Source organism: Papilio machaon, chromosome 16 (assembly GCF_912999745.1).
Source record: "Papilio machaon chromosome 16, ilPapMach1.1, whole genome shotgun sequence".
NCBI classification, from domain to species: domain Eukaryota; kingdom Metazoa; phylum Arthropoda; class Insecta; order Lepidoptera; family Papilionidae; genus Papilio; species Papilio machaon.
Window position 1 is genome coordinate 4,336,424 of NC_060001.1, and position 23,224 is coordinate 4,359,647.

General features: G+C 32.3%; 2 protein-coding genes across 2 annotated transcripts in view; one reads left to right on the forward strand and one right to left on the reverse strand.

The window, feature by feature from the left end:
• Positions 1 to 13,262: 13,262 nt before the first annotated feature.
• Positions 13,263 to 16,108, forward strand: LOC106716507. Its single transcript, XM_014510027.2, has 5 exons — positions 13,263 to 13,989; positions 14,202 to 14,299; positions 14,463 to 14,779; positions 15,094 to 15,352; positions 15,670 to 16,108. Exons 1-5 carry the CDS (start codon positions 13,333 to 13,335, stop codon positions 16,106 to 16,108), a joined length of 1,770 nt encoding a protein of 589 aa, XP_014365513.2. The 5' UTR covers positions 13,263 to 13,332.
• Positions 16,109 to 20,585: 4,477 nt separating this feature from the next.
• Positions 20,586 to 23,224, reverse strand: part of LOC106716814 — a 43,854-nt gene continuing 41,215 nt past the window's right edge. The window contains exon 9 of the mRNA XM_014510435.2: positions 20,586 to 23,165. Coding sequence (XP_014365921.2) covers positions 20,676 to 23,165 — 2,490 coding nt within the window. The 3' untranslated portion in view covers positions 20,586 to 20,675. The remainder of the gene's footprint in view (positions 23,166 to 23,224) is intronic.

The window sequence follows — 23,224 nt, forward strand, 5'->3', positions numbered from 1 at the left end:
AACCAACGGTTATAGCTTACTCACAGTATTAGGCTTTATTATTTTCCACTGAACATCAGATGGGATCGCTTGTGAGGTCATTTTATATCTCCGTCCGAAGTAGTAACTCTACAACAATGTGTCCTGTTGACAAACGCATAAGAACCGAAAAGGGGACGGAAATTGTCGAATACGATGCAGAGTTACACATAAATATTATTTAATTACGTCACCTATTTATAAACAGAGCCATCTGAAATCTCAGGCTGTGACATACATTGGTTTACATACAGATTACATATAGATGTTGTAACTCAGTACTGCTAAGATTACTTCTTATAAGTGCTATGATTGGTTGCATAACTATAAATGCATTTTTTTTATAATTATTGAAACCCTGTAAACAAATTCACTTGTTTAAATGTTAGTTTTTGAAATGTATCCACTCTTATTGGTATATCGTAACCCTAATTTTACGCTATAACTTTTTTCCGAAATTACATGTGATTAATCAGCATCATTCCCAATAAAACTTTCCATTTGTGACTTTGAAAAGTCTGACTGAGTGACTTAAAATAGTATACTCGTGTTTAGTATGTTTTGTTTTATATAAAACTCAAAAATACAGGTCGAAAATTGCAAGCAGGAAAGTAAGAAAGTACTAAAGAACGAGTAATATGTTAAAACTTTAACTGCAACGATCTATAGAGTACTTAAATATTTAATTCGAAAGCGCTGCTCGTTGTATCCGAGGAAATTGGTTTGCGGAATTGAGCCAGTCCGGTCATCCCACCGGTGAACTCCGCATTCTTACAAACCAGTTTTTGATTGTGATTTATGTATTCATCATTGTTTAAGTATCTATTTAACTTAAATATTGTCGGAAAATAAAATTTTATGAATGAAAAACATTTTTTTTCTTTTTTGTTACATAAAAACTCTATTGCTAATTGTTTAAACTTGAGATAAGATTAAACATTTCTTAATTTGAATTAAACAGTCTCTATTTTGTACAATTTAATATTTATTTTTTTACAATTATAACACATAAAAACTTACTAATGTTATAAATGCGAATTCTTAGATGGATGGATGTTTGTTTGTAAAGTATCTCCAGAACGACTCGACGGATCTGGATGAAATTTTACATGGATGTAGGATATAGCCTGGAAGAACACATAAGCTACATATTAAGTTATTTTTTTAATTCCGCACGGACAGAGTCGCCGGCGATAGCTACTTAAGTACACAATTTTAAAGGGTAAAATGGCTTCGAAAACAGCAATAAATACTAATATTTCAAAACAAATATATTATTAGGTACATCTTCTTTCTTCAGTAGTTATACAAGAATAAGTTAATTACAGCAAAATGCTATGAAATGCTAATTAAGTTTGCAGTTTGATTTAATATGACACTGTTGAGCAGGCTTCATATTCAATCCGAAACGGCGCGGTGTGGGTAGTTTCTTATTACTAACAAGACGATTGCCCCAGTTCATATGTCGTGTGATATTTGATTCGATTAGTCAGGTAGTAGTGATATGTTTAAATACGAATACGAAACGGTTATATCGTACAACTTTAAACTCGAGTGTCTGTTTCTAGAAGTATCCATTACTTGTATGAGCCAGTTCTCGTGGATTCTGCAAGCAGAGGGTCTATCGCGAATATACCTATTCATGCTAGCCCCCCAGAAATACAGACTTTATTAATTCTAAGTTCTACTTCTTGCGAATGGCGCAATTTAGAAAATATGTTTTTAACTTGCAATTGATAAATTACGAATAAGTATTTTTTTTATAAGAGAAGGGGGCAAACGAGCGGCGCGAACACCGAAGTGATCATCGACGCCCATGGACATCCGCAACACTAGAAGAATTGCAGATTTTCAATTAACTGGTGTTTTGTAAACGAAGTGTGTCAGGAAATGAAAAGAAAAATATTTAAGGAAAAATTGGAGCGTGCGCTAAAATGTCGCACATCAAACAGAAACAATATGTCACGTGCAATATGCTATTATTACTCGCTTAAAATTGTTTTACAAAACAATTTCTGTGATAGCAAACACATCTATTAGTATTATGTATTATATGTTTTTCAGTGAGAATCCACGATGAGACGGATTTTCATTTGATATCGAAGTTTTAAAAAACAATTGCGACATTTCGCAGTCCGTTTACTGTTTCGATATTTTTAAACGGAAAAATTAAAAACTTTCTAACAGATACGTCACTTTATTTAATGTTCACTTTATTTTTTTTTTATCATACGGTGGCAAACGTGCAAACATTGCCCATAGACATCCCCAAATGCAGATGCGTTGCCTACCTTTAATAAACAGAGAAGGGGACGCACAGAAAAACGATATTTTCCCTTCCTATGCGTCCCCTCTTTCGCCAAATCCACTTCCCCATCCCCTCCTTTCCTAATAAGAAAAGGGTGGGAAGGGAAAGGGTACTAACATTAGACCTTTACTAATAAATGGAATTATTTATGAGTTTAAATAAGGTAAATAATTAATTGAATTTTACGATAAAGAAAAACCAATCCCCGTGACATTGTGACAGAAATACTTTACTACCTCAAAGATGGGTTGTACCTCAAATATGTTTATATGCCAACTATTAATACATTATGATTCAGTGTCCAAATATTCTAAACGCGACCTTGATTTTATAATAGATCGTTACGTAATGTACGAAGTAACACATCCATCACTATCCGTTTTCTTCTATTCTGGTTCAGTTGGCACGTGCTTAATTGTGATAAGTGGACGCTCCTACGTACTACTGGACGAGTGCCAACCCTCTCTGACACATCACTAAGACCCAACTGAAATGTTCTTACATTTAAAAGAGAACAATTATATCTTCATCAAAAATACGCAGGATAAATTACCAAAAGATGTAGAACACTCTCTTGAAGAACACATACACATTTTTTTTAATTCGGACGGTAAAAGCTGGTTTCATAGTATACCCGAAAACATATTTTTTCGAAATATAAAACATGTTGTAATGGACTAGCAGTTACCCGCGACTTCGTTCGCGCGGTATTAAAGAATCTAGTATTAATAATAGCCTAAGTCACCCGGGGATAGTGTAGCTTTCCAAAAGCGAAACAGATATCAAATCAGTTCAGTTGTTTAGAAACATATCCAATGCAAACAAACAAATCTTTACTCTTTATAATACGAGTATTAGCATATAGATAAACCTTGGCACACATTCTAAAAGCGACACTATTAACTAATAATTACTTATGCATTAGCAAATTATTAATTTATTACAAACATGTTTTGCGAAAGTTTTAGAGGTGTTAAGAAATTATCTTATTACCATTTCACCGGTTTCGTTCGAACACAAACTAAATTAAGAAAGAAGTTATCGTTTGTGTATTTATGCATTTAATGTAATTAAATAATGTCCCGCACGTAATCAAAAGCGATAGGCAAAGGTATATAAGTTCTTTGGTCAAAGTCCTAGTAAACATCTCGTTTGTTCAATACCTATACTTGTATATTATATTCTCACATATATTATGTTACAATTTATTGTATAAATAGCATTACTTTTCACAGTAATATTTTTAACCCATCAATTAGTCAGCTAAAAAAGCATAAGATCGCGTTATTTTGCTCTCACAATGCTACGTAATGATATGGTTATGGTACATTCCGATGTCTTTGTTTTGAGATTAAGTACGTATATTTAATTACGCAGGTTGCATTTCACAAGCTGCTGGGAATTACATTTTTAATCTTTATGTACTTAGGTTTCGACTGCCTTGGAACTTTTAATGTCACATATTTTTATAAACAAGTGTACTGCAATCGAAACTGAATAAAATTCAAGATGGCGGAGGATTAAAGTGATATTAAATCGTCATAAACTTCATCTACTATTTTAGTGAGAGTACGAGTAAGTTTTCACTGACGAAATACATGTATAAAAAAAATATTTTGATTCTTCTCGTTTCCTTTAAAACATACAGAGATAGTTATTTTTGTGTTAGTTTCTTTCCGGCAGTTGAAACTCACTTTATTATTGTTATTTGATATGGAATTTCTGTGAGCTAAAGATATTTTTTCACAACTAGCACAGTTTAGTTTGTCTCGTTGACATATTTCGGTTAAGTATTCATCTATCAATCTTTTTTATCTTAAGATAAAGTCATAAAATTGTATTATCATTTTTCTTACATCAAAACGTTTGAAAAAATAGTACCATGTTTGTTCTTATTGCTATCGCCATAAAGTTGAAAATAACATTATTTTAGTTTTAATTCAGTCTTTGGAAATAATAAATGTTGGCAATGATCCAAAAAAAAAAAAAATTGAATATTCATCTTTAAAGCATCTTTGGTCATTGATTTCTAAGACTAAAATAACAATTTAAAACATATTGTTATCTCTGTTTTGTCAAAGGGATAACGATATGTTAAATACATGGATTTTGGTCTCAGAAACCAACGTTGAATGTTATGAAATATTAGCAGATATATCACATTAATCTTTAATCGCCTTTTATTATTACAGGTCTTGGGTTTTGTTTCATTTTTTTGACATGTGGAAAAAACACATTCTGTCAAAAAATGTGAAAATATAACATAAATTATAAGCCAATAGGAGTCCTTTACTCAGTAAACCAATACGATAGCTTATTTATTGTTTTTGTTATAAATCTTTTGTATTATACTTTGCCTATAGACTTAAAATTTGACAAAACAGGCAAACAAGTAAGAAAGATTAAAACTTATTTTACATATTTATTTGATTGTTTATTAAAACTCAAAGTATAGAGTTCGGACAACTGTTATACAACGTAAATCGTTATCGACAATCATTTTCAATATCCGTTGAACTTTCGCCCTTTGAATTGAAAGGGAATTGATAAAAAATGGGGTGAAACTGAACTTAACGGAACTGATAAGACGTCCCTCGAACAGAATGATTATATAACGCTTGAAGCACAGAACCGTGAAAGCGAAGTGGAAGCGAAGCTTTCATATGCAAGTACTTCTGATGTTAGTTCCTATTCTACAACTCTCTCGTCAACCGTAACAAATAAAAAAGTCTCATGAAAAACAAAAACATAGTAAATTAATCCATCATTTAATCTTAATAATTTATATCTAATGTAATGTGGTATTTTTCTTGTTCTATTATATTTTTATCCATTGACGTGGAAACGTTCCATCAAGTCTTGAAGTAGCAAATGTCAAAAGTCATACGCGATGAAACTACATGAGAAGCCACTAGGCGGCCTTGGTCATACATTGTGATTCTTGACGGAATATCTACTTAAAGTGAATTTCCACTGTCAATGCATTTGTTTCCATTGTCGTCTCTTTTACAAAACCATTGTATTATTCCTCACAATCCTGTGAAGCAATACGGTTAGAACACCATTTAAACTTTTAAAGCTGTCCGAGAACATCATTTGACAAATCCATCTCGATCTGGTAGTGATCATTTTTTATAATATAAAGTATTTTTTCAATGTCGGAAAAGTGAAAGAAGAAATTAGATATTTAAGTTAGTATCAAGAGTTATAAATGTACTGCAATGGAATTTGACCGTTATATTTAAGTAGAAGTGGGTTTAATATTGTGGGCGGACGTCACGTGCCTTGGTTAGTCTGATTGAAGAGTCTAGCTTTTCCTGTACAACCGGTGACATACAAAATTGGCGTGTCAAAGTGACGTGAATTACTAGTGCATTCATATCCGTCCAGATGGAATATTACTTTTGTTATATTAACTCGACTAACGGATACTGACAAATAAGGCAATATATTAAAATAAACGGTGTGTGTATTTTGTTTTTTGCTTTGACCCAAATAATAACTTTAATAAAAAATTGTCCATGATCACTCTTCTGATAACCTCCATCATGCTAGACGATAAGACGCAAATAAACGTAAAAAGAATCATTCTTACCAAAGACATTAAGCATCGCGAAAAAAAACGTAACGCATAAAAAAAGTTACATAAAAATAAAACAAGAAAGCGTATTAAATATAAACCGGTACTTAAAGTGATCTGACTCGGTGGGAATTAGTCAAACTAAATAATGATAGTTCACTAGCGTCCACTGCCAATGTTTAAGAACGTACCACAAGATACTCGTACTTTTCGCACTGTACCTGTTTTGTCTTGTTTTTTTCTTTAATGTCATTTCCTATATCTATATGGGTTTTACATATTCTTTGTCAGATATAACTGCGATAGCAGCGCCCCTCTTAACGGCTCAGATAAACTTGTCACAATATAACTCAACTATAGAATCTTAAATCAAAACTTACCAGAAACAAATATGCTCAATTTATCAGTGGTTGCTTGTTTTAATTGACAAATTATAAACTGTCGAACATTTAATTCTCAACTGTAAGAGAATCTCCAAAAAAGGCAACGGAAGCACAAGGCTTCTAGTGGTTTAAAAACATTGTTCTTTCTACATTAATAATATAATATATACTCATTAAAATCATGTTATTTTATTCACTAATTAGCCTTGCTCTTTATTTCTAAATATTCCAGCGAGTATGTAAGCTTTAGCATTTCAACTATGTTAGATTGAATTTAGCTTTTTTTAACGATTCGATGTATGTTAATTAATAAACAAAACTATTAACATAAGTATCGTGCTTTCAAATTAACAGCTATTTCACTTCAATTAAGAACATTCATAAAATCTTAAGCTAAATTATAAATAGAATTAAGTTGCTTAATACGACGATGTATATATGAAAAAAAAAAACATTAACAATTGATTTTGATTTCTTGATTGAGATTTAAGAGATTTGAGATGATTGATTCTGGTAACAATTATAATAACTAGTAATACTAATAGGACACAAATTTGAACCGAAAAGATATTTGTGGATTTTGATAACTCCGTAAAATAAATTTACTTTTAATTACCAATAATAAAAAATTAAGTGCAACTGCATGACGTTATCATTATTTTTAACTTCTTAAATAAAGACAATGATAATGAGAACAAGAAGCTCTACCGAGAAGACTTTTATGCTGTTACAACAGTTTTCCTTCTTATACGCCTTTCATCAATTGTTATTTAATTTACCACCCCTCATTTGTTTGTCATTATTGTAATCTAACCACTTTTACAGGCCTAAACCTGTCGAAATGTCTCCACAGTCTTCACATTTATAAACAGTGTTACATGCCATTGTTACGTCGCCAAATCATGCCCATACTTTTTCTCTCTTCCAAAAAATGCTTTACAATGAACCAGACTTCATTTCGTAATCAATCAAACTAAAATACCCATATTATAGTCGTTGACATTGGAGCCTCAATTTAGGAAAACAAACGATGAAATATTCCATTACTTTACTTTTTAAGTATAACTACGCAGAATAATAAAAGATGTTTACCTTTAAATTTACTATAAATACATAATCGGTTAATAAAATATTTATTTTTCTCATTGTTCCACTCCTCGCTCACATTTTGAACAAAAAAAGTAAAAAAAAAGCCGGTAGCAGTTAACGACAGAAAAGGCAAAATTAAAAACCGACAAAAGTAGGTACATATGTTGTAGAATATTGCCAGCTACTTCTAGCAATTTCTCTGCACCTTTGCGATTTCAATTATTAAGCCACATGAAAATACGTAGGTACTGAGATAACTTTAGCTGGCGTATTCGCTAAAAAGTTAATTTCGTGTTAAAATATACCTTCATTTAAAGAGACCTATATCCGTATATAAGCATTTAATATGGCCACTGTTTGCTTTGAGGTTTTTTACAATGGGTTTTAAAGTGATCGGACCGTAGGTAAGTTTGAACTAAAATTGTAACATCTTATATCGCAGCGAAAGATCCATAACAAACAAAATGCCACTTACATTACATATTTGAGACAAGCTTATAAATACCTACTTAAGTGTAGAGTAAAATAAACTCCGACATATTAATGACCTCCAACAGATTTAACCTCTAAATGCTGCTCTAAAAACCACGGAAAAAATTGTTTTTATTACCATCTAACTAAATATCACGTACCTGCGTCCTCAAATTATACGTACGTGATGTAACATGACCGATATTGTCACAATTAATGCGAGGAAGTTAATAATATTGGTAATTAGCTTTATTAATGTCACTGCCAACTAAACAATTTAACTTAATGTAACTTAAAAACGATATTGTCGCTCAAACAGATTCGCGCTTCCGCATTACCTCTATTTCTTAATTAATTAATTTTAATTAGTAAAATTAATGATGACATTACTGTAATGTAAAAAAAAAAAGATTAAGGCTTACCTTGCGAATATCACGCAAATTTCTGCATCGTTTAGAAAATATCCATTTAAACACTGAATGTTTCACTGAATTAAGTTTATCGAATCAAATCTCAGGTAGAAATTAAATATGAAATTAATAAAGACCACACTAGATTTGTTTATAAATATTGACAAGATTGCGCAGTCGTGTGCAATAGGATGCGAACAAGACAGAACGTCCGTCCACAGCGATGTTCGCGGCGTTACTGGTTACTGTCAGAATGTTTGGTATCGACCTACGGAATGAATGGAGGGCCAGCCAGCAGTCAGATCCGCAGTCTGCCGCTGCAAGCTCTCTACTGCACTGCAGCTTTATTTCTGGCATCGGCAACTGGCATCCACGTTACCGCACCGAAACACATCTCTCGACATGACACCGAAACGACATGTCGAAAATTGTGCCAACAATTAGTTAAATGCGTGTCACGCAAACGCCTACCCCGTTACCAACTCTCAACCCTTATTTATAGTTACGAGTATATTGAATTGTTTTAAAAAAGGATTCTGCTTTAGAAGCTTCCAGTAACGATGAAGTTGACATTGGACAGCCCATATCCATAAAGTTTTTCCATGACTACTCCCTTAACCCCTTTCTTTCCAGTTATTTGATCTTGACGCTTTTCTATTCGTCATACAATGATTATAGTAAATATTGAAAATAATTTAACTAATTGAAATTGTATGCTTTATATATGAAACTTTCAATTCATCCCTTAAATTAATTTTGTACTTCTTCTATAGACCAAAGATTTCTCATTTCAAAAGATTTTCTTGACCCGGATTGTTTTAATGCGATTTTGAGTAATCCTGCATTTTTTGTCGACTTAAGAATGAGGTTCTTATTCAAATGTGGAATAATACAGGATAATAAAAAAATAGTTAGGATACCTAATACACTGTTACATTGTGTCCTCTGCGTAGTTCACGATGAAGAGGGGACCGCGCATGTGCGAGCGGACACGGCTGGCCTTGCTCTCACATTTGTCTTCACGGCTCGGTACAGACCTCTAGAGGTTAAGAGTCCATGGCCAAATTATACATACTTCAATACTAGCTTGTATGCGAGGAAATTGTTCAAATGAATCTAGTGTGTGTATAGTTTGAAACATTGTAAAAAAGATTTACACTTACCGCAATACTTAGATTAGAGTCTGCAGATTTTGTATTTTTAAAACAGAAACTAACTTTATACACTTTTTCTTGATTCCTTTATGTCTTCAAGTTTGAAAGAACAACGAAGAATTAATATCATTGTAACGCTAGTGGGCAAAGGCTCCCAGACTCATTCCAACATACATCTTCAGTCTCCAGTCCTCCAGTCATCTAAGTACCGCCTAACCGTGGATATTCCTTGACGAAACATCCATATAAATTTCAGAGTGAAAGAGAGATACGACAACATGCTTTGCTTTGAATATCTCCACGGTTAAATATGATACTTGTAAACTGGCAGTTACGTCAAAACATGTTGAAAGATCGATGTAAAAAAAACGTGATTGAACGGTATACGTGGACGACCATGACAGCTCCATTCATTGCCAAGGGCAGATTTATTTATACCGTCGCAGTTAACTGCTGCAGATAAATGGAAATGATACGATCATTTAAATTACAGTCAAATGGAGTTATGATCATTGAAAAAAAATTAACTCAATTATTGCGTTTATTTAACTTTTGTTACGTAAGGTATTTATTTATTATAAAGTAGAGAGTTACTTTTTAAATGATGTCATTATTTCTTTAGAAACTAACATTTTAACGAATAAACTAAAGTTAATGGATACTTATTAAGTCATTTTCGTTTACGTCATCAATTCCATAATAACTTTTTAATTCGTTCGTTGTTTGATAGATATTTCTAATTATTACAATTCATTCATTGTGCTTGGCACAAAACCCACCTGTCGAGGTTGTGGACACGCTTCGGCATACGTGACTAGTTTGCTCGTAGTTTGGTTCACCGTGCCCTTATGCGTCACTACTTGTCCCTACTGAATGAATCCTTTTAATTTATTACTCTATTGTATTATTATTTTTTATCACTCGATATTAAAATTGTAATAACTGTGTAAGATTCTAAATAGTTAACAGTCAGTAGCTTTATAATACTATTGACGCGATGTACACCGTACACCATCATCACAATATACAAAATTACATCAACTCATAATAATTATATCAACCTGATTGGTGACGGACTGACGTATAATTTTTAGAGTTGCAAAGCTGTTGTGAGACCTTGGAATAAAAAAGCAGAATCAATTATTTTGGTGACAAAAAAAAGTCCATTTTCCGTATTCTATTTATTACATTAACCATTACATTATATTTTGTCTATTGTCTACTGCCCTATATGCTTTTGATATTGCTATGACGATACTGAATTGGACATTGTGACTGAGCCATCGCCATTCCAGTGACAATCAGCATCCACCTCGCTAAAGGAAGTATGCCATTTACAGCGACTATTTTAAACTGTGCAACCAACATGCGACATCTGCGTGGCCCGACGGTGAGCTCTTGTATAATTTCCATTTGTCTATGCTATTCTCGTGACTTTTAAAGAAACATGACGTAATTTGAAATTATAAAATATCGGACTTTTGTGTCAATAGTGTGGTTTTGTCCAAAAATAACTAAATTATGTTACTGAAAGGAAAATAATTATGATCAAAGAAATCCTATTCTTGGCTCTCGTTAAAAGTTAAATTTTTTTTTACTGTCCAAGTCAATTACTGATACAATTACTGATTATTTGAAGCATGAGGTTGTTTGCAAGTATAGATATTTGAACATTCAAGTTTAAACTTTTTTTATAGCAAAAGATGGCAAACGAGCAAGCGGCCATTTGAATTCGCCAAAATAGTGAAGTCACCGTTACCATAGTTACCTGCATTTGCAGATGTCTTTTCCTTTAATCTACAGATGAAGGTGCACAGAGAAAGAGGATATTTTCCATTCGCATGCGTCCTATCTTCTGCCAAATCCACCTCCCCTTCCCACCTCCCTTCCGTATAAGAAAAGAGTGCGAAGGGGAAGAGGACGGTACGAATACTCATCAGAAACTCGGAATTACTTCCACTAGATGCCTGTCTTCTGTGTGGTCGTGGCACCGATCGAGCCGGCCCATTGGTGTAAAAGATGTTATAGCGGAATCTACCACTGTTAAAATACTTTTATAACTTCCAGGATGTCATAAAAACTGTATTTCCTAAGTTGACTCATAAACATCATTTAGCAGATGCTTATTTACTTAAGTTTAATATGTTACTAGATGTGTTTCCTTCCTAAATATGTAACTACCAGACTGCCTTATTAGACTAATATTGTAATATGACTCCAAAGTGCGACGGATGAATTATAGTTAGTGCGCAAGTTTGTAATGATGACTTTGTTATGTTCATCTAAATTAGTTCTTAAAACTTCACACTAATGTGGTCTAATTTAAATCTTATTTGTATTACTTTGGAGTCAAATGTACCTAATTCAAATGACTGATGTCTTTTTCATTTAAACTTAAGAAGTTTGTCTATTATTGTTTATAAAATGTGCTGTATAGAGAAAAAAGGAGAAAAATGACGACCGCTCTTTTCCATAAGTTCTTTCTCCGTAAAGCCCTTTACAAGAACTTACAGAAGGACTTCTTTTTGTACGATAGAAAAGCGGACTAGATAATAAAAAGAGGAACGAGGAACTAGTAATGACTTTAACATCTATTGATTTTACTGACGCGATATTCGTGCCAGTTTGTAATTAACAAGTGAAAAACGTAATATAAAATTACAAATGTTTTTCGAAAACACCAAGGCATTTAACGCTTGCTCGGTCGCGGAACTACTTCATTGTTTCAAACTCAGCAGCTCTGCAAAATGCTGTAAAATTAATGTTGAAAAAAACGAGGTCACTCTCAAACATAATAACGAGAAAGAACTTTGCTAATTAAAAAAAATATAATTTTCTGCGCAGTGTAGATTAAGTAGCACAGAAACTATTTCTTTTTAATGCAACAATACGGAGAATGAGCTTTGGCTTACCAATTGCTAAACTAACTCACTTCACATTATTTTAATATTCTGTGAGTTCTGTGAGTGATTCCCGGCAATTTTTTCCGTTCCATCCATGGGTAACTACTGAAGTGACTGGCTAAACTTATAACTTTTGTGGCATAAAATTAAAAACAAAGAATATATTTGTATGTTAATGGCGAAATTTATAAATACACACATATTATTAATCTTTCTCACAAAGTTTAAGATGAAAGTGGTTAAAACACGCTCCGCACGGAAACTTAAATTTTAAAATCCATAACCAAAACTTGGATAAACTGCAATCGTTTCACGATTATAAGAAAATGTCAGTTAATGAATAGCTATGTACAATGAAAGCTTTGTGGTTTTTGCACTTTCATGTAGACCCACACAAGTTATGAAAACAGCAAAAAACACAATAGCTCCCCTTGTTCTAGCTTCTCTTTGACTAAAAGCTGAAAATTGTTCCCTCTCAGCGGAATGCAAGAACAATGCGGAAGGCAAGGGGCCCTTTGTATACGGTAGACTTTGGTAAAGGAAATGTTCATATGCGGGAAAAACTGTTCACGAATACTTACCAATACTGCATACTTCAAGTATGAGACAAACAGTAACAGTAGTAACAAAAATAGTAGTAGACAACAAGTATAAGACAATAAGAACATTAAGTTATGTTAATTATTCTACTTATTTTTATTTAAGACAAACAAAAATCTGGTATGTAGGTTCTTTGTAGTTATTTTTATAAAAGTAATAAAGGTTTTAGAACATTGTGTGACAACAACAAACAATTATAAAGCCTGTGGTCAAAAGATGGCAATATATTTTTAAATATTGTCAAAGTCAAAGTTTGGCTGTCAAACAAAATTCAAAATAACAAAATTATTTTGTTTTGTTGATATCAAGTTGAAGGTTTCTTTGTCTACAATCCAATAGTGTTTAATTTAATGCATTGTTTATTTCATTTTTCTAACAGGGTCAAACAAGATCGTTTTAAATAAAAGCATCTAGAAATGATGCAAGAAAACGTTCGTCAGGATTTACTTGCTTTTGTACCATCTTCAATTTTAGGAGAAATTAAATGTTTTGCTTTCTATGATAACCATCCAAGAGGCGATAGACAAATTGATATTTTAGTTTGTACACAACGGAACGAAGTGATAGAGTTTTACAAGAGAGAACAAATATCATCATTACTGTTAAATACTTCTCAGAATTTTCGTGAAGTTCGCGGTTTTAGAAATGAGACTTGCGAACTTTTTTATTTTGTTGCTACAGACGACGAACTTTTTATACTATCAAGTAAAAATAATTTAAATCTCATACACAGATTAACAGATGTTCATAGTTATGAAGTGTTTGATATTGGATGCAGTGGCAAAGCTTGTCTAAAAGTGATTTGCAAAGATGACGCAGTGCCTTTACTTTTTGATGATAATTTCAAAATTATTAATGAAGGAAGTATTGAATTGGATACATTACATTTAGATGATTCGGCTCCAATTATAATGCAATTGACTAGAAAACTAAAAGAAGTGGAATACAATATTAAATGCAATGAAAACAAATACAATGAATATTTAAATTTAAGAAAAATGGCCACATTTCATTTATATCAGAAGATTTCGCCAAACCTAAGTGAATCTCTATTCAATTTAAATTCTAAAGAAGTAAGTTTCATTTACAATATGAATTGAAAAAAGATCAAAATGCTTCTACTGGAATTACATGGATACATTGGCATAGACAATCATGTCTGAAATATTGTCAGCTAAATTCTGTCTAAAACTAATATTATTGTTTTTCACTGCCGACAGATTAGGTTTATTTATAGTTTCAAATTATTTCAAGTAATTAATAATAAAAATATTTTTCATTTCAGATAGCTTCTTCTATGAATTTAAAAACATGGATCCCATGGATAAAATTGTGTAATAAAAAAGTTGTTGTAGCTTTTAACTTGTTAAATAACAATAATGTGTAAGTCTTATTTGCTGTCTTTACTCTTTTTTAAAATATATTAAGTCATATTCAATTTTAAAAATCACTTTAAAGCATTATATATTAAATCAGGGTATCATCAAAATTACAGTTTTATTATATCAATTACTAATTGAATAAGAATTTAAAAAAAACATTTCAGATTACTCGAGGATGTATATGTTCTGTTAAACAGTCCTAAAAAAAGATCCTTAGTATATGTGACTAAACTTTTTCATCAAATACAAGATGATTGGATGGAAATTAAAGATCAATATGTAAAACCTAAAACTTTAGTCACAGTTGTAACTTGCTTTGATATAAAAGAATTACAAAATGATGCAACCAGTGGTTTAGAGTTTGATATGGTTTTAACTTTTAAAAAGTCTGGAGAAAATTATCTACTGCCGTTTGAAAAATGTTCAATATCAGCATCGGATATTATGGGAGAAAACTTTGATGTTCTTGCCAATAACAAAGGTAACTATTTTATTTACTAACTATGACAATTTATTTAGGATTAACTACAAAATGATAAAAAAACAACATAACTCACGCTACTAACCCAGAAGGGTAAGCAGAGACCATGGACTTCCATTGGGAAGAAAAACTAATGGAAAGAACCAAAATCACTACTCAAGGGGTTCTAGTTTTGAGGAACAACCTTTTTTATTAAACTCAAAGAATGATTTGTTTTTAATATCCAACATTTTGTAAGAAAAATATATTACTTTTGTTTATTGTAAATTCATCAAGTAGCTTAAAATTTCTGATAATATTTTCCAATATTCCAGATGAACAACAAACCTTTTTATCAATACTGGCAACATCTGAAAAGATGACTTTACTACTTCGTCATATCAAAGATCAAGGAGAGGCAATAACACTGGCTGATATATTCAGTAAACATTTGAAAATGGAACAATTTAAAACGATAAAAAATGTATTCATACATAAATCATCACCTTATCATACACTTTATGGTGTAATGGTGATGTGTCAAAATGGTGATGTAGAATATGGTGATAAGTTTACTATAGAAGTACATTCAAGGTAATCTATTATTTATTATTTTAAATTCAGTAACATTGAAAAGTAGTAAAAAACAAAAATATAGATGATATCAAATTTTTAAGCTATTTTAATTATTATAATTGTGAAATGATTCCTTATTATAGGCTTGTACTTGTGTGAGTACTGAGTTGTGTGAGTTGTATTATCTGTGCTCAACATGTCATTCAAGTGGCAATTTTTTTTTTCATTGTGCCAGTGATCGGTGAGCCAATCAACCCACACAATCAAATTAATTTTTATTCTCTGTAATTTCATAATTTCATTTCTATTAATCTCTCATTTATCTCAAATTACAGATGTCTGTCGCAAATAGTATTGTTAATTCATTACATCAATGATGTTGTGCCATTTCGAATTATAGTCACAACGCCAAATTACAAAATTACATCCAATATAACGGAATTAACCCATTATAATGAGGAAATAACACTTGACAATGAAAATAGCATAAATTACATGCAATTAGGTCCGTCTGCTTTGAATCAAACATCAATGTTACTAGAATACCTTGATATGTGCATGATTAATATGAATATGAGTAAAGATCATGTGATATTAAATAAAGTTGGCAGTGAAATTGATTTATTTGCCTGTGGATTAGACAAATTTACAGAATTCAGAAACAGATTAATAAATGAAGTATATGCTGGTATACAAAATTTTGAGAAAAGTAATAACTCAATACATGTCAGTCAGAATTCAGTGGAAATGATTATAGACGACGATGAAATGTAATATTTCTAACCGTGGGTTTCATAACAGTATGTTTTAAACAGAGATTTGACAGGGATGTGTTATATATAGAAATTACTAGCTATCGACCGGGACGCCGTCCGCGCGCAGTTAAAAAAAAATGAAAAATAGATGTTGGCCGATTCTCAGACCTACTGAATATGCTCACAAAATTTCACGAGAATCGGTCAAGCCGTTTCGGAGGAGTACGGTGACGAAAACTGTGACTCGAGAATTTTATATATTAGATGATCTCAGAAACCCACGGGAAGTGAAATAATAATTTTTGTATATACATTATGATCTCTATCAATTAAATATTTGTAGATTGTTGTCAAATTGTTTTAATTATTTAAATTAAGATAAAACTTTTTGAAATCAATGTAACAGAAGGATCTAATAGGAAACATAGGAGTTATTTTCGTAGGAATTTTACAAATAAACTGCAATCATAAACAAAATTGAACTTTTATTTTAAAATATCAGACAGATTTAAAAAAATATATTTACACTTACATTTATAGGAAATTTTTTCTTATAAATTAACTATAAACGTGGATTCTGGTTTTAATGACGCATCTTAACAGAAACATTCGAACCTGGAAAAGGGAGAGTCCAAGAGACCGCGATATTTTTCACGCACATAGAGGATTTTCTTTTACCCGAATTTCTCGCCAATGGAGGTCCACATTCGGAACCGGATAGTGACTCGCTTATAAAGGTTTTATGTTCATTCGATTACATTGTCATCCCTTACGTTCTCTTTGAAAATCCAGAGACAACTATTTGTGTCATTGCAGTATTAGATAATAAAAACATATAATTCAGTAGTTACATTAAGTCCTTAAGTGTATTGATTGCGACCCATCTGGCGAAAAGAGTCACATGTTTTAAGAGATCCCACGAGATGTAACTTTTTTCTTCGAATGGGTCGTTTTATTAAAAAGTACTATCCTAGATTTTTAAATACAATGAGGATATTTATTCATACATCGATAATTATGGTACAAAATTTATTTACTTAAGTAATAAGAATGTTTTACTTGATACAAAATTATAAGTACTTGAGCAGCACAATTAAATTAACTAAAATTATTCGTAACATTATTTTTAATATTGTATAAAATTTTAATTATAAATATATTTTCTTTTATTTACTTCTTAGTATTTTATAGCACCTTAAAGTCAGCTTTTATTGTCCTAATATTTGTTCTTATTTTTTAATTAACAAGTACATAAATAAATACTTAACTTTTTTTATAAAAAATAACCCACAACCGATATGTAACCCCTATAGTTGACAACAAATAATCTGACGGCACAAGCCAATCTTTTTTTTTGCAAATATTGCATACGAATCGTCTTAAATCATTTTTGAATCGACTTTAATCTCCGTAATTGCAGTAATACTTAGCTATTTTTCTGAATTTAAAGACAAAAAAGAAATTGGTCTAGAATTTGTAAAACAATTAGAAATAGATTATTTGTTTTCAACATTTTCATCTTAATTGTAATTAACATGCTCTCTTACAAATTATATAACAGACAGGACATGTTTAACAAAGTCCTGTCCGGAGCATAAGCCATTCGTCAGGTACTAGGAAGCAATTTATTGCCGCCTGACTCTTATTATATTTACAATTTAAAAACTAAATTCTTTACTAAAAAAAATAAGGTTATCACCCACTCATAATGTCCTCAACTAACCGTCATTGCCCCACTTCGACGTATTCGATTGAGCGAAATAAAATACACGTGTCTCGCTCGCACAAGTAGATAATATCAACCGTCAAATTAACCGTCGCACGGTGGTCTCAAATCGGATTTGAGGGACTTAGGGTCAAAGTGTTCGTTACCAGTTTTTTCTTTATGGAAATGAGTAGAGGACATCAACCCAAATAATAGTTGTCATGTACATTTTTTGCCTAAAGGTTGTAGTTTGGACAGAAAAAAATAATCATCGTTTTTTTTGTATGAAACGCATCAAAAAATGTTAAATTGTAGCTAAGCCCTGTTTGATCCCGCCTTCAAACCTTTTTTTTCTTAATCCCTGTCTAGTCTACTATCGTTACACATAGTAAACTTGCGCAACTAGCTGCTACTCTTCGAGATTAAACGATTTAAAAATTTGCAAAATCAGGATTATTTTTAAAATATTTATTTTGTATTTACATATTTTATTTGCACCTACTTTATAAAGAACTGAATAAAAATGTATTTAAACTATGATTATAATGTCAATATCAAACATAATATCAAAAACTAGTGTCTAAACTTACTCACTATTGCTATCACCATGTTGCAATTGCAATGTATCTACATCTTGAAATTTGATTTCTGACTCTCGAAAAAGGTAGCAGCTCTTTGGCTCTTGGCGATAGAACCATTGCATTTTGATTTCTCATACGAGGTCTTAGCGCTGAAATCTTCGGATCAGACGACAACCTTTATTTACTTCAACCTTTTTGAATTTTGATGGCTCCGAGTGTTTCTATTTCACCTCTTATACTAGTTCTTATAGCTGCCACTGTTGATTTTGTTTCTTTTGTAAATTTAAAAAAAAAAATAGGACGACAATAGAACGTTGAAGACGGTCGGTCATTTTCCCAAACAATACTTCCATCAGATTTCTGCAGCCTTATTGGAACTAGACTAGCCATAAAAATACTAGTCATCAAATTCTTCATCTGACTTCTGTTTGTAGTTACTTTGACGGGAAGCTCCATCTAAGCCCCATTTACTAATAAGCTGTAATTCTGCAGTAGAGTCCAAGTCAAAAGCAAGTACATCCAGAAGTCATGATACTGTCAAGTTCAGCAGGGGCTTGAAGTTTAATGGATGCTCCTTCATTAGTAATTGTCTTGTCTTCTTTGTCTGGATAACACTGTAATTTGGCTTGCTTAAGCTTAATAATATGACGGATACAGCTCAGAGCCAGTTTCGCCCACTGCCTCTCTAAAATTGATGTATTGCCACTTCGATAGTTTTAGAGAAACAAACAATGCTTAGATGGAGCTTCCCGTCAAAGTAACAGGAAACAGGAGTCAGATGAAGAATTTGATGACTAGTATTTTTATGGCTAGTCTAGTTCCAATAAGGCTGCAGAAACCTGATGGAACTATTGTTTGGGAAAATGACGGACCGTCTTCAACGTTCTATTGTCGTCCTATTTTTTTTTTAATTAACAAAAGAAACAAAATCAACAGTGGCAGCTATAAGAACTAGTATAAGAGGTGAAATAGAAACACTCGGAGCCATCAAAATTCAAAAAGGTTGAAGTAAATAAAGGTTGTCGTCTGATCCGAAGATTTCAGCGCTAAGACCTCGTATGAGAAATCAAAATGCAATGGTTCTATCGCCAAGAGCCAAAGAGCTGCTACCTTTTTCGAGAGAGTCAGAAATCAAATTTCAAGATGTAGATACATTGCAATTGCAACATGGTGATAGCAATAGTGAGTAAGTTTAGACACTAGTTTTTGATATTATGTTTGATATTGACATTATAATCATAGTTTAAATACATTTTTATTCAGTTCTTTATAAAGTAGGTGCAAATAAAATATGTAAATACAAAATAAATATTTTAAAAATAATCCTGATTTTGCAAATTTTTAAATCGTTTAATCTCGAAGAGTAGCCGCTAGTTGCGCAAGTTTACTATGTGTAACGATAGTAGACTAGACAGGGATTAAGAAAAAAAAGGTTTGAAGGCGGGATCAAACAGGGCTTAGCTACAATTTAACATTTTTTGATGCGTTTCATACAAAAAAAACGATGATTATTTTTTTCTGTCCAAACTACAACCTTTAGGCAAAAAATGTACATGACAACTATTATTTGGGTTGATGTCCTCTACTCATTTCCATAAAGAAAAAACTGGTAACGAACACTTTGACCTTAAGTCCCTCAAATCCGATTTGAGACCACCGTGCGTCGCGTCGTTATTTGCTAGAGCTTATAAGTGAGTGATAACCTTTATTACAGTATAGTACAAGAGATTATGTCACCAACTAACTTCTTTTGTAATCACCAGACTTTTTTTATTGTAAAATAATGGAACTGAATACTTACCGTGAGTTTTTGAGACCAAAAACGTCAAAGTTTTCGTCAAAGATGACGATGTGATATATAGAGATTTTGGTCTTATAAAGTCACAAATAACCTTTTTTAATTTCTAAAATAGATTTTTAAATAACAATTGAACAAAATCACACATGTGATTCCTAAAGACATATAGAAAAAGAAAATGTATGTACAAACAACAAAAATATTTAACATTGTATAATAAACTATAAACTGAAGTTTGAAAAAAGGAATTATGCTATATCATATTATGAAATATGAATATTATGTTTACTTATTCTATTATTGAATTGCACTTCCGGCCATTTATTTCTACTTAAAAATTATAACTTATTGTTAAATACAAAGCTTAACATTAAATAGAGGTATGTAATTAATTATGATTAATTAACTTATTAGTATTTATTGCACAAACTATTGCACAATTTCTTATCACTTATTGCACACAATTATTATATATTTAATTCAAAATAAATAGTTTTTACGACTATCGTTTAACATCACGTAAACTGTTTCTAAATGTCTGACTACTATTGGAATTCTCGTCACTTGATGGCAACTTTCTAAAACTACCGAAATAAACAGAATGCGTCTCAGTACTTTCCGCACCGGATTCACTTCTCGCCTCGTTTTCAGTATCGTCTGTATCACTACCGTTAACTATTTTAGCTATCACTAATTTTCTTTGAATTTGTCTGGAACTTGTAGAGTCACTGCTTAAATAACCAGAATCGTCTATATTACTACCCTTTTTTCGTCTATATTTAGTTCTACTATGACCGTCTTCTTTACCCCTAACGAAAGTACTAGTGTCTATAGTACCACTACAACAATTTCTACCAATTCTTCGATTAGAATTCCTGCAGGAAACACTCGTTTTTGGCAAAGATAAAGTAGCAGTGGCGGTAGACGGCATATGGTCATATTGACCACATTCTGAAGTTGATTGGACAGAAGCTCTCACTGGACTGCAGGAGGGTCCATTCTTTAAATCACCTCTTACACATGAATTAGGTTCAGCCAATGAGGTAGTTTGTTTCGGACTGAGGCTTCTGGTTTTCGAGTTTTTTGAATAAGTTCCTTCAGCAGTTCTATCATATTCAACTCGTCTAGCCGGAATGATTGGTTGTTCGTATAAAGACGTGCCCTCGGTTGGCGGTAATGGAGGTAAAATATCAGGCCTAGCTAAGTTTTTTAACTGTTTTATCGTGGGCGGTGTACATTGTCGTTGTCTTTTAGAATGTCTGTATTCTAGGGTTAATATTCGACCTTCTTCTGCGTTCCACCCACTATCATCCCATGTATCATCAGTATCTTCTATGGGTTTAGTTCGTGTATCGGAGGTAGCCTGACAATTTTGTTCAGGTTCTTTCCTAAGACTGTTAAATTTTGCTGTATACTCAACTTGATTCGAAGTTTTTTTAAAGGTACCGCTGCTCCTAAGTTGTATTCTTTGTGGTTGTTTTTCGATGTTTTCAATAGTTTCAACTAAATCTTTTCGACTAAACTGAATATTAGGAATAAAATCTTTATTCTTAGGATGCTTACGATCTAATGTATCCGGCTCAAAACCGTCTGATTCGTGAATTTTGATGTAGTTTTCTGGTGGATCTTTTACTTCGATGGTCAAGCAACCTGGCTTCTCTTCACCGTCTTCAATGTGAGTGAATTTTCTACTCCCCATAGAGCAGTCTGAACCGCTGGGCGTAGTTGGTGTACTGCCGAAATTATAGTTATTGTTGACATACACTTCGCTTACTAAACTGTAATCGCTTTTCTCTTTTGTACTATTTTTTACTTCGATAGGATTAGGCGAAGTAGTGGGTATTTTTTCAATAATTTCGTAATGGTTTTGATCCGTGCAAATATCTCTTTGGGGCGAAGGAGTATTACTACTACTACATGAGTTCGTTTTATAAACAGCATTTCTCATTGTTAGTTCCTCTTCTAAAGGTAAAGCATTGCTTAGGCTGGGACTTGCTTGTGAAGATGATACTTCAGGGTAGTCAGTTGGTGTCAAAATTCTCTTTTTGTTAGTCGTTCTTTCTAAACTATCAGTTTCATAATCGTTTCCATTCGGGCTATCAGATTTGTTTCTAGTGAATGTACTTTGACCATCAATGTTCAGTGATCTGGTCATAAATTTCTCTTCATCAGAACTACTCGTATTTTCAGATTTCACACAATGTTCTAAAGCGATGGCTTCATTTACCATATCTGGCAATGAATTTTTGTTATTAAGAATTTTATTCCTACGCTGGAGAGTTTTGTAACTCCTTGAACTGCCTGATCTATAATCATTAAAAGCGATATCATCACCGATCTCGTTTGTTGGACATTGATTGAAATTGTGATCGCATTCAACATTGTCAAAGTCAGGTAATGGTATATTGTAGTTCCTTAACGATGGTTCAGATCTAACAGAACGTGTCGAAGATCTATTAGAAGCATGAACATGATCGCTTGAATACATAGAGTTACATGACGAAAAGCTTCCTTGTTTCTTAAGTCGGCATCGATTTCCAATATTCGGTAATGATAAAAGTGATTCTGATAAATTTTGACTAACATCAGGTGAGATATCGTTGTACATTATTTGCTGTTTTCCATTAGGTATATTTTCTAGCCATTTGCGGATGCTAATTTGTTTATCACCTTTTGTATTGAGGCAACCGGTACATTTTATAACGTCAGTTTTCATGTGATTTTTGGGATCAGTATCAGTAGTACATCCCGGACAACCGACACAATTCACAGACTTCTTTCTACTATTCTCTCGTTTAAGACTTAGAATACTACCGCTACGCTGGCTTCCTAAACCGTGATACAAATCTAAACTGTTCCCAGAATTGTAAGTCTCTTCCTCCGGTATTTCATTTAGAACGGGATGAAAACGTTTTGCGGCCATTTTGTGTTTTGCTATCGAAATAACTTCTCTTATTTTTGTTAGAAATTCAAGAGCAGCTGGTGGTGGTTCCTGAAAGGTGATTAATTTGTGTAAATATAAAAGAATACTTTATAGTAGAGGCTATTGAT